Raw genomic sequence first — 12,857 nt, 5'->3', positions numbered from 1 at the left:
GTAGGTTTTTACGCATGTGGACGCTGCTACAGTTGCAGCAGGGTTCAGAGTAACCCTAGACGTAGACACACTTTTGTTAACACCCATAATAATAAAGAATACAAGATCAAACAATTTATTTCGTGTGAAACGAGAAGAGTTATTTATGCTTTAAAATGCCCGTGTAACCTCATATATATAGGCAGAACTAAAAGAGCTCTAAAAGAAAGGATTAAAGAACATGTGTATAACATAAACAGAGGCTACAAGTATCATCATGTATCACAACATTTTCGTCAATTTCACAATTCAGATGCTTCCCATTTACAATTTTGGGGAATAGAGAGGCACATTAAGCATTGGAGAGGGGATAATATGATCAGAGAGATTAGCAAGAAGGAGTCAAAATGGATATATGAAATGAGGTGTTTAGATCCTAAAGGCCTGAATAAGGAATTTGACTTATCTTGTTTTATCAGTAATTATTAGTGAAGGGTATATCATTTTATAAGATTTAAAAAACATTTTTTTAAATAAATAATAAACACAGCATGTTGCGTGTAGTGTACGCTCGTGTGCGTTTTCAGACACATGCATATATGGTGGGTCTGGGTATGCACATATGTGTAGATTGAGATAGCAGCATAATCCTGCTTAAGGGTAGTGTATTGATGTAGGTGATTTCCCATATCATCATTCCATAATTATTAAAATAAATTTTAAAAATAGATTTTGTAACATTTAACACATTTTTCAAACATAGATTTTAATACAATAAGAGTTTGAACCATATAGGGATATGCAATAAGCACAATACCGATTTGTGTATGGTTATAAGATTGTACGACTAGATAGTAAGGGGATTAAGTTAATATTTTTAAAGAATTATTAAAATTACATTTATTTTTCCTAATTTTATTTTTATTTTTATTTTAATTTTACTTTTATTTTTTATTTTTATTTTTAACTTTTATTTTTATTTTTATTTATTTATTTTCATTTTTATTTTAATTTTATTTTTATTTTATTTTCATTATTTTTATTTTAATTTTTATTCTAATTTTATATTTATTTTTATTATTTTTTATTTTTATTATTTATTATTTTTTATTTTTATATTTATTTTTATTTTTATTGTTATATATATTTTTTTATTTTTTTATTTTTATTTTTCTTCTTATTATTTTGTTTTTATACAATTTTCCCTATAACATTAAAAAATATTTTCTTTACTTCTGTTCCTTTTTTAAATCTTATCTCATATATTTTAAATGAACTTATTAAAGGATTCTTATACTGTAAAGTATGGGATAATAAGCATTAGAAGTATTAATATGTCAAAGTAGAGGTTTTGTGTATCCAATTACTGTATTTGATGGTGCCTAGCTCGATCACAGTACTAGTGATATAGAGTCAGAGTAAAAGGTTGTTCTTCAATAAACCATGTAATTATAATAAAAGCAATGTGTTTTATATATGCACACATTGTATGTGCACAAACAATAATATCTGGCCCCATTGAGATGGCCGCCTCTGTGCGGACTCCGAGAAAATGGCGCTGGAACGGCCTATATAAGGGCAGTAGCGTTATGGCGTCTCATTGTATCCCCCTGAGGAAGCCACGTGACCCTGTGGCGTAACGCGTAGGGGAGGGGCTCTGACGTCACGACGCCACTTTCAGCAGAACGGCGAGTACTGTTATTGTGCAAGGGCACACATTGAAAAACGCTCTGTATTGCTTTGTGGAATGTGAGTTCGCATTTTGCCGGAGACAAATTAAAAGCTTTTGTAAAGGATAAAGCACTATGTGAGGATTTTTTCTTTTTCATGGCCTAAATTGGAGGAGTAAAAGGGAAGAAGAGGGGATAGGAGATAGACCCCCACAGGACGAGGGGAGATATCCCTATCTATCCATCCAGCCCTCATAACCCAGAAGAATTTGGGAGGCCATCTAGTGGAAGGAAAGTAACATTACAGCCCACTCCAACAGCAATATATTTTCCATATACTTCTATATACAGATTGGGACGGTTATATTTTACCCAAGTTAAGGACAATCAGTATACAGTTCTAATTACTATTTTAGGCTGCACAGGTGAGGTGAGCATACTATATCATCTGCACAGCAAGATTAAATAGAGTTTTTTATTATTATTTATTATTTTTTATATTAACTTGTTTATTACTCTTTAATATTTTTTTATTTTTTCATAAAATTGTTATGTGTATTTTGCGATTTTGCACACATATGCTTTGCACATATATATCAATATGAATGGAGGTTTTTTTGTTTATCTGATTTGATTAATTTTAATATCACGCATATGGAATTTGAATAGATTTTTTAGTTTTTTCACATTATCAATTTTATTAATTTAGCAAGATTGTATTATAATTAATTACAGCACAAGGGGTGTTTCAATTTTAAATTATACCACTAAGGATTAATAATTATTTATTTATTTATTTGGATCATGTATTATTAATTAGTATAGATGTTCCTATTATATACGTTTGAAGGGGAGAGTATTGTAAACACTTTTGAGTAGTGGAGCGCGACACATCTAATATTTTAATTGTGGTGGTGTATGTTTTTCTGGTGAAATCTGTCTTTAACAATGTAAATAGGTTGTACAACATATTCAGCTACCTATAATTACACCCAATCAATAAAAAAATAAATACATCACCAATTCTAAAAAAAGTTGGGATGCTATGTAAAATGTACAAATCTCATGAACCCATATTTTATTAAGAAAAGTAAAAAAAGTGGTGGCAGCAACACATCTCACAAACGTTGGGAGAGGGCCATGTTTATACGGTGTAGCATCCTGTCTCCTTTTAACAACACTCTGTAAATGTTTGGGAACTGAGGAGACCAGTTTCTGGATCTTTGGGAGAGGAATGTTGTACCATTCTTGCCTGATATAGAATTCCAACTGCTCAACAGTCCTGGGTCTTCTTTGTTGTATTTTTCATTTCAAGATGCTCCAAATATTTTCATTTGGTGAAAGGTTTGGGCTGCAGGCTAATAAGTTTAGCACCCTCGCTCGTCTACTATGAAGCCATGCTGTATGTGGGTTAGTATCCTTCTGAAATATGCAAGGCCTTTCCCGAAAAATATGTTGTCTGGATGAGGGCATATGCTGCTCTACAACCTGGATATAAATTTCAACATTAATGGTGCCTTTGTAGATATGCAAGCTGCCTATTCCATACACACTAATGCACCTGCCCTGGATGCCAAAAAGAATGTAAAATATTTGATTTGTCTGACCACAGAAGAATTTTCCACATTGCAACAGACCATTTTTAATAAGCTTTGGCCCAGAAAATATGGCGTTTTTTCAGGATTATGTTCAGATATGGCTTATTTTTTGCATGATAGAGCTTTCGCTTGCATTTTTAGATGACACAGCAATCTGTGTTAACAAGCAGCGAATTTTGGAAGTATTCTTGAGACCATGCAGTGATGTCCTTCACAGAATCAGCACGATTCCCGAAACGCATTAGCTCTTTCCACTACAGGATTCCCGCTACTTGGGACCATCAATTGTGGCTCTCTCTGTTTTTATGACCTATTGGTTTGTGAGTATCCATTTGTTTTTATCACAATAAATTTATTTGCATCCCAGTAATGCACGAGGAGAGTGCGCCCTCTCTTATTCTTTTTTTCCTTCACAGAATCAACCTGTTTTTAATGCAGTGCTATCTGAGGGCCTGAAGATCACAGGCATCCAATATTGCATTTTGGCCTTGTCTTTTGCGCACAGAGATTTCTCCTGATTCTTGAAACGTTTTGATGATATTATGTACTGTAGATGATATATTAAAAGTCTTTGCAATTTTACATTGAAGAATATTATTCTGAAACTGTTCAACAGTTATTAAGCAGAGCTTTTCATACACTGGTGAACTTCTGGCCATCTTTTCTAATGAAATGCTCTGACTCTCTAAGATACTCTTTTTATACCCAATTATGTTACTAACCTAATTAGCTGCAAAATGTTCTTCCAGCTCTTTCTTGTTAGCACCACTAACATTGACAGCTTTTTGTTGCCCCATCCAAAATGTTTTTGAGACGTGCTGCTACCATCAACTTCATTATTACTTTTTTTTGTTAAAATGGTAAATTTTCTCAGTTTAAACATTTGATATGTTTTCTATTGTGAATAAAATATGGGTTTATGAGATTTGCAAAACATTGCATTCTGTTTTTATGTAGATTTTATACAGAGCCCCAACTTTTTTGGAATTGGGATTGTATTTGTGCAATGTACAAAGGCACAAAAGAATTGTGTAAAACTGGTCTATAAAAGAAAAATTAAATTCTATTTGACCCTCAGATGCAGAGTGCACCACTCTCTACTCTCCCAGCCTCCATTGCAGTGCTTACAGACCTTCTGAAACTGGATGCAGCTTTTCTACTGCATAGCCCTGGCAGCAAGCAAACAGTGGTGACAGAAACGGACAGCTTTTTTGCTAATTGTGCAGCTTCACTTGTTTTCCAGATGTAAGAAGTGCAGTGTCACTTTTCCAGGAGACAGAGTTTTCTATTACTTGTGTGCACAGTAGGAGGTGGAGGTTGTTGGAAGAGAGCTGTGATCTGACATGCTTGTTTCTGCAACTGCACTGTGAGTGTATGTAAATCTGGCACACAAAATATTCTATACCTCATTCTTTACTCTGTGCTGTCTGCTCCCTATTCTTCACTGCCTCATTTTGTACTGTGCTGTTTTTTCCCTATTCCTTACTGCCTCATTATTTTCTCTGTGCTATTTTCTCTGTGCTACACATTCCCTTTTCCTCACCTTCTCAATCTATATTCTGTGTTTTGCTTTCTCTGCTCCCCACCACCCCATTCTGTATTCTGCACTGTGCATTCCCTATTTCCTCATTCTTTATTCTATCCTGCACTTTCTATATTCCCCATTGTCTCTGTGCTGCACATTCCTTATTCTTTAACACCTTTTCTCATATCTTACACTGTGCATTTCCTATTCCCCACTACCTTTCCTTTGACAAGAGCTGTGATCAAAATGTTTGAACAAGTAGCTATAAAATGCTCAACTGCTATCACTGAATATGGGTCCAAGCTTCTGAAGACTGGGAACATCACCAGTCAGGTGCACCAGACCAAAACAGATCGCCCAAGGGTAGGGGCAAATGTCCCCCAGCCCAGTCTTCCCCTGGTTCCATGACCTGTAGATATTTGTGATCCAAGACTTAATACACACAGGCATTCTGTAGAGTCTTAGCTTGTGGTCTATAGATCAAGCTTGGTATTTTAAAAACATTTAAAAGGAACTCAGTCACAAAAGAAATACAAGAAGTACAAGAACTTGTATTGCTGTCCACCATTAAAAAACTGGTTAGATTTCTTGAAGCCCTTAAAATACAGCTCTTGCTTTAAAATATTCTAAGCTGGCTTTCAGAATAAAACATAAGCACATCCCAGCAGCTGACCCCATAAGCACCCAAATTCCCAAGCCCTTTGATGCTTGGTTTAGTTTTAAGTTAGCCTGGCTCCCTATTGGTCAATTAGTGTAACAGGCTGCCTTAAGCTGGCCATACACTAGTAGAATTTCGATAGAATTTTGAATCTGTATTCGCCATTTTCCATAGTGATGAGAAGATTCAAAAGTGCAAGATGAAATATGCTTGAACTATCACATTTTTTAGTGTATGTGTGGTTTTTTTTGGGAGGGGGGGGGGGAATACTATTCATCCCAAATTGAATGTTAAAGTGTTACTAAACCCACAACAGTAAAATGAGTCTGTATATGCAGTAAAGCATGCTCGTTATTTTCACTGTGGAACCTAAGGGGTTAATCCTCTGCATTGTGTAAAAAGACTGTTTGATCCTGTCTTCTCTGATCCTCACCTTCTTCTACTGTCCCCAATCCATCTAGTACAGATAATACAGTGCTCTAGGATTCACTCTGCACATGCTCAGTTTAATGTGTATTGCTAAAGAGTTTTTGTTTGTTTTTTTGGGGAGGGTGCATGTGATAAGCAAAGGGCCAATCAGAACTATCCAGACAGACGGTCAGGGGTGAATCAAACTCATAGAGCAGTCAGAGGAGAAGGAAAACTTTCTCCTACAAACTTTAACCAGTGCTCGGCCGGACATAGATAGAAGTCACAAGACTGCTATATACTGCTGATGAGAAAAGGTATTTAGCAGTTTATAATTGCTAAAATAATTGCATTTACATGTTCTATGTACTGTAGGAGACCAGATATAGTGAATGCAGGGTCCTGGGTTTAGTAACACTTTAAAAGCACCAACAGAAAGGTGAGGGTGGGCTTCAAAAAGCCCACCCTGAGTCTTATGTTATTCAAACTAATATTTACAGGCGAAGCTAAAACATTGGGGCCTGTGTGTTTGTATATTGCACCTAATTGCAAAGAATTAGTAAAGCAATGTGTATAAAGTACATTATTCCAGTGATATTTAAGCACACTTACCATGAAGTATAGAATAAGGCTCTATATACACCGTGAAGACATATGGAAATGGACAGAGGGACTTATGCTTATATTTAAACCTCAGACAACGTGCACTTTCCCATTTGCTCTTATCTAGGAGACATCTAGTCAAGATTAAACAAGACTTACATGTTTAGAGAAGACTGTGCACTAATATGCAAGTGGTCAGTCCAATTAAGTGGCAGAGATGTGTCAATGAACAGCAGGGACAGGATCGCTATGGTGTTTACTTGTACTGACCATGTGTTAAATTCCAAACCCCAAAAACATAACCGTATGTTATGTGGCTTCTATCTAAATTGCCACTGATTTTTATTAGTGTGAGAATTGTGGATGGCATATTAGACTGTGTGCCAAAATTGTCAGGAACTAATTTAAATAGTCTTATGGATTCAGTATAGTTCTTTATAACATCCATTAGATCAATGCAGGAATAATAAAAAAGTATTCAAAGGATACAAGGAAAAATCATGAAACGCCTTGTTGAAAATGGATATAAGTTATCGTGGTTGGCAATTATGGCTCTGATGGACTCCTGTGGAATAGGATTTTAAGCAGATGCTGTTTATTAACAGATAAGATTTTATTGATTTTATTTATAGATTTTAATAACATTTTATTGGACAACTACATTACATCACATTTTAACTACTAAAATACTTACTACTAATTCTTGGAGAGCCTGTCTTTTGCTCTTTATATGCTGAGAACTAAAAATTTAAAAAAAAAACATTTTTTTTTAGAAACACAGCTGACATATACTTTTGGGTTGGCAGAAAATTTAGAGGAAAATCCTAAATTAAGTACATGCAATTAACATGCAGACCAGGTGTTGACATCCTGAAAACCTGTATCTGTAGCTATCTCCTTTCCATCATAAGTATGTGAGCAAAGATGTCTATGACTTTCAATTTGTTTCCTAAACTCCATTCTCTCCTCTATATATATTTGTAAGGATAAAGCTTCTCGTCTATGCTAATTTTCTGAACTATCAGGAGAGGAGGAGTTTTTGTCTACTTTAAAGAGGAATTTCACTCTACCAAACCCCCAAATGAAAAAGTAAAAATGCCCAAAACGTGTACCTGTCTCCAAAAATACCCAAAAACATACTTGCTACACCATGGAGTCCAGCATTGTCTTTCTTGAAACAGAAGTTCTTCATTGACCACACTTTTACAGCGCCATCATCTTTAATGGAGACCCAATGCGCAGCGAGTCTCTTTCAGACGACAGTCCGCCATGTCTGCACATGCATGAGATCTTGTAAATTGCATCTTCGGATGTCTATGTCACACATTCTGGGGGGCAGTTTGCGAGATCTCAAACATGCACAGGCCCACCACGGTGCTCTCTGCTGCAATACCATCAACATGTGTGTGCATGTAGAGAGGCCCTTAACATCATACTTGGCTATGCGAGGATTTAGCCAGTAAAGATAAATAAACAAATAAGGCGTCGATCAGATGTGTGCTGGCACCCACACTGCATGAAGGAGGCCTTTGTATGATGTCTGTATCTACTGCATGGAGACAGCCTATGAAGGTGGATGTAGACGTAGCGGTTGCATGGACACAACAGCATGTCAAAATTTGACAGCCATGCAAAAGTGGGTGCGCGTCCTTTAACACAAATTGTCTGTATTCATTGCCATGCACCTGCTCTTGCACAGCTGAGAAATTCTGACATGCGGCTGTATACGTGCAGCTGCTGTGTCTGCATAGATCACCATAGGCTGTCTGCACGCAGCAGGGGGCACATGCAGATGCCAGTATCCTTCTGAAGGAGGCCTAAAAAAGGTTTTTACTTTTTACATAAAACATTTTTTTTTCAAATGTGTAAGAGGGAGGAGGTGGAGGCTGGAGAGAAGACCTCATTAACTTGGGTGAAGTAGCTCTGGAAAGATTCTCTATGTAATGTGAATTCCTATGCCTATTCCCATACATATATATATATATATATATATATATATATATATATATATATTGTGACAGTATGAACGGCAAGGTGATGGATGGACGATATGGGGTTTATTTACTAAAGCTGGAGAGTCCAAAATCAGACTCCCTTCTGCATAGAAACCAATCAGCTTCTAACCTCAGCTTGTTCAATGAAGCTTTGGCAATGAAACCTGGAAGCTGATTGGTTTCTATGCAGAAGGGAGTCTGATTTTGGACTCTCCAGCTTTAGTAAATAAACCCCTATGTGTCACCTCGCATGAGGTCATACTGTGAAGTGTAAGGTGGAGTCCACTCCGGGTTTTCGGGGCCACAATGGCAGAGGTGGTTCCGGACCGGATTTTGTGCTCCACTGATGACCACCAACAGGTGGTATAAAAAAGGCAGGGCTGGAACAAAGAGTCACTCATGGCCTAGGACTCAGAGAGGTATTCTGAGAGAGCTGTGTGTGTACTATACCTACAAGAAAAGGTTTGTTTTTGTTTTGGGTGACAGGGAGAAGCCCTTCACCTCTGAGTGAGGAAAGTTTCATGTTTAGTTAGTGCCTGGATGGCAAGGGTTTATTTTGCTGTTTTGTTTGTTTTGACATTTTTGCAAACCTGAAAATAAAGCTGACAACCAGTCAGATTTTAAGAAAGCCTGCTGTGCGGTCTATCCTTTTCCCAGGGAAGGTGATCCCCCACCTGAGCTAACCCCACATATGGTAGATTTGGCGGGCAACTTCCTGAGCAAGTGGGAAGATGGAGGAAGTTATAAGAGCCTTGCTGCAGGCCAATGCAGCACAACGGGAGGCGAATCGTCAGTTTTCGAAGGCTCAACAAGCACAACAGGAAGTGAATTGCCGGTTGTCGGAAGCCCAACAACCAGACCGAGAGCTCCTTAAGCAGATAGCCCAACACCTATTGGAATTAAAGAAGGAATCTGCAGATCCGCTGCCAGTGGAGCAGAAAATGGTGCGGGCCAGCTATTTTTTGCAAAAGTTGACACTTGCGGATGATGTGGAGGCCTATCTCACAACTTTTGAAAGGGTTGCTGAAGGATGGCAAAAAGAGCAATGGGCAGGACTGCTTGCACCATTTCTGACAGGTGAATCCCAAAAAGCCTATTATGACCTGGAACCAGGGGAAGCCCACGACTATGAGAAACTGAAGGCTGAGGTCCTTGCACGCCTGGGCGTCACCATTGCAGTCCGGGCTCAACGGGTGCATCAGTGGCATTACAGGGCTGACAAACCACCCAGATCCCAGATGTTTGATTTGATACATCTCACCAAAAAGTGGCTCCAGCCAGAGGTATTGTCAGGCTCTCAGATTGTGGAGCGTGTGGTCATTGACCAATATTTACGTGCGCTCCCTGCCACTTTGAGGAAGTGGGTCGGCCATGGAGACCCTAAATCTGCAAACGAGCTGGTGGAGAGATATGCAGCCGCTGAGGACTTTTTGCACTCACCTGGGCCGTACCCCAGTGTCACTAGGGGTGGAAAACTATCCAGAGGATCCGGTAGGACTGTTCCATGGGTCAAAGGCTCAGGGAAAAATGATAAGACTATTGTGTCAGATAATGAGACTGTAGGCTTAGGACCTAGAGACTGACCAAATAGGTCAGGAAGGTCCCCAAAGCCGTTTAGAGGTTTACGTACTGAACATATAAAATGTTATCGGTGTCATGCGTTAGGTCATATTGCTGCAAACTGTCCTTTAAATGATGAACCTATGCAATGTGAAAATGCTTATTTAGGAAAATGCATGTCTCTTTTTGCACAGGTGGTATGTACTGCAGCATGTCAGAAACGCATGGAAAAGCAAATGTGTGTGATTGCAATTGATGAAAAGCCAGTAACTGCTCTGCTAGGCTTGGGTAGTGTTGTGACCTTAGTTAAAAGTGATTTGGTAAACCCTGCAAGGTTACACCCTAGCACTATTGGGGTTATTTGTATTCATGGTGATACACGTAATTACCAGACTGCTATGGTAGAGATTGATACTCCCTGGGGCCCTGTGACACATTCAGTGGGAGTGGTGCCCTCTCTGCTTTATGAAGCCATAGTGGGGAGAGATTTTCCCCATTTCTGGAGGTTATGGGACAAGGAGAGGAGTCAGGAGGACCGAGCTCCCCCTGCTGGGGAAACACCTGAACTCACTCCTGACCCTTTTGACTGCAGAGTGGAAGTAGAAACTGTGGAGGAGTCTGAGGAAGGCGTAGATCTTTTCCCTTTCTCTGTAATGGCTGGGGAGCAGGAGGAGTTGGATCCAACCCCAGACATTGAGGATACGGAACAAGAGATTATCTCTGGCTCTAATGAGAGTGGACAGAATGTGGTGCCTGACCTAGAGGTCAGGAGAGGATTTTTGTACGGAACAGCTGAAAGATTCCACACTTAATAGAGCCCGTGAAAATATTAAAATAATTGATGGGGAACCTGTTGAAAATGATGTAGGGGTGTCTTTTCCCTACATGGCTCTTAAAAATAACTTGCTGTATCAAGTGGTAAAGCAAGGGGAGGAGGTGGTAGAACAGTTAGTGGTCCCCAAACCCTTTCGCCGGATGGTACTGGATTTAGCCCATGGGCATATAATGGGGGGACACTTGGGTGTAGAGAAAACAAAGGAGAGGATAACCCTATAGAATACCCGAGGCCAGGCGGGAAGTGGTGGCAAAGGAAATAAAGGACATGTTAGAGTTGGGAGTGATCGAGGAATCTCACAGTGAGTGGTCGAGTCCCATAGTGTTGGTCCCAAAAAGAGATGGAACAATTCGTTTCTGTAATGATTTCAGGAAACTGAACAGTGTGTCTAAATTTGATGCGTACCCGATGCCTCGGGTGGATGAGCTCATTGACAGATTGGGAACGGCTCGGTACATAACCACCTTAGATTTAACCAAAGGGTTTTGGCAGATTCCTTTAACGGAAGCTGCAAAAGAAAAGACAGAATTCTCTACCCCGTGGGGTCCTTTCAGTATAAGCGGATGCCGTTTGGTTTACATGGTGCTCCGGCATCATTCCAAAGAATGATGGACAAAACGTTGAGACCACATCGCCAACATGCAGCTGCCTATTTGGACGATGTCGTCATCCACAGTCCAGACTGGGAGTCTCATTTGTCCCGCTTGCAAGCGCTAGTAGATTCGCTGAGGGAAGCAGGTCTTACCGCCAACCCCAAAAAGTGTGCCATAGGCTTGGAGGAGGCCAAATATCTTGGCTACATTATTGGTCCAGGTCTCATTAGGCCTCAGACAAATAAAAGCGAGGCAATTCAAAAGTTGCCCCAAAATAAAAAGCAAGTCCGGGCATTTCTTGGGATCACAGGATACTATAGGCGGTTTATCCCCAATTTTGCCACCATTGCAGCCCCACTGACAGATCTGACAAAAGGTAGGGGGTCAGTCATGGTTAAGTGGAATCCTGAGGTGGAGACCGCATTTCAAAGGCTGAAACAAGCTCTCTGTGCCCAACCTGTGCTTGTGACCCCAGATTTCACAACAGAGTTTGTGGTACAGACTGATGCCTCTGATGTGGGACTAGGTGCTGTACTGTCCCAAATCAGAGAAGGGGAGGAGCACCCCGTGGTCTTCCTAAGTAGAAAGCTCAACAAACATGAGAGAAACTATGCCATTGTGGAGAAGGAAGGTTTGGCCATCAAATGGGCCTTGGAGGCCCTGAAATATTACCTGTTAGGAAGACAGTTCAAGTTGGTTACTGATCATGCCCCGCTCAAATGGATGTGCGATAACCAGGAGAAAAATAGCCGAGTGACAAGGTGGTTTCTTGCGCTACAAGCGTTCAAATTTACGGTGGAACACAGAGCGGGGAAACTGCAAAGCAATGTAGATGCCCTCTCCTGGGTCCATTGCCTGGTTGGGACAGTTGCTCAGCCACAGGGGCTTGAGCAGAGGGGGGGGATATGTGACAGTATGAATGGCAAGGTGATGGATGGACGATATGTGTCACCTCGCATGAGGTCATACTGTGAAGTGTAAGGTGGAGTCCACTCCGGGTTTTCGGGGCCACAATGGCAGAGGTGGTTCTAGACCGGATTTTGTGCTCCGCTGATGACCACCAATAGGTGGTATAAAAAAGGCAGGGCTGGAGCAAGGAGTCGCTCGTGGCCTGGGACTCAGAGAGGTATTCTGAGAGAGCTGTGTGTGTACTATATCTACAAGAAAAGGTTTGCGTTTGTTTTTGTTGTTTTGACATTTTTGCAAACCTGAAAATAAAGCTGACAACCAGTCAGATTTTAAGAAAGCCTGCTGTGCGGTCTATCCTTTTTCCCACGGAAGGTGATCCCCCACCTGAGCTAACCCCACTATCTATACAGTCATGGCCGAAATTGTTGGCACCCTTGATATTTTTCCTGAAAATCAAGTATTTCACACAAAAAAGGTATTGCATTAACACATGTTTTGCTATACACATGTTTATTCCCTTTGTAT

At 39.8% G+C, this 12,857-nt stretch overlaps 1 protein-coding gene across 1 annotated transcript in view; it reads right to left on the bottom strand.

Moving 5' to 3' along the window:
* The window catches only part of MAJIN (membrane anchored junction protein), a 38,845-nt gene that overhangs the window by 18,677 nt on the left and 7,311 nt on the right, over positions 1-12,857 (bottom strand). Inside the window, exons 2-4 of the mRNA XM_089662812.1 lie at positions 7,136-7,181; positions 6,931-7,006; positions 6,451-6,564 (exon numbers count right to left, since the gene is read on the bottom strand). Coding sequence (XP_089518938.1) covers positions 6,451-6,564; positions 6,931-7,006; positions 7,136-7,181 — 236 coding nt within the window. The remainder of the gene's footprint in view (positions 1-6,450; positions 6,565-6,930; positions 7,007-7,135; positions 7,182-12,857) is intronic.

This window comes from Staurois parvus, unplaced genomic scaffold (genome assembly GCF_062004578.1).
Source record: "Staurois parvus isolate SC_StPar_1 unplaced genomic scaffold, SC_StPar_1.0 ptg001556l, whole genome shotgun sequence".
Taxonomy (NCBI): Eukaryota; Metazoa; Chordata; class Amphibia; order Anura; family Ranidae; genus Staurois; species Staurois parvus.
Note: the sequence above shows the minus strand (reverse complement) of the source record. Positions and strands in the feature narration are given on the sequence as shown.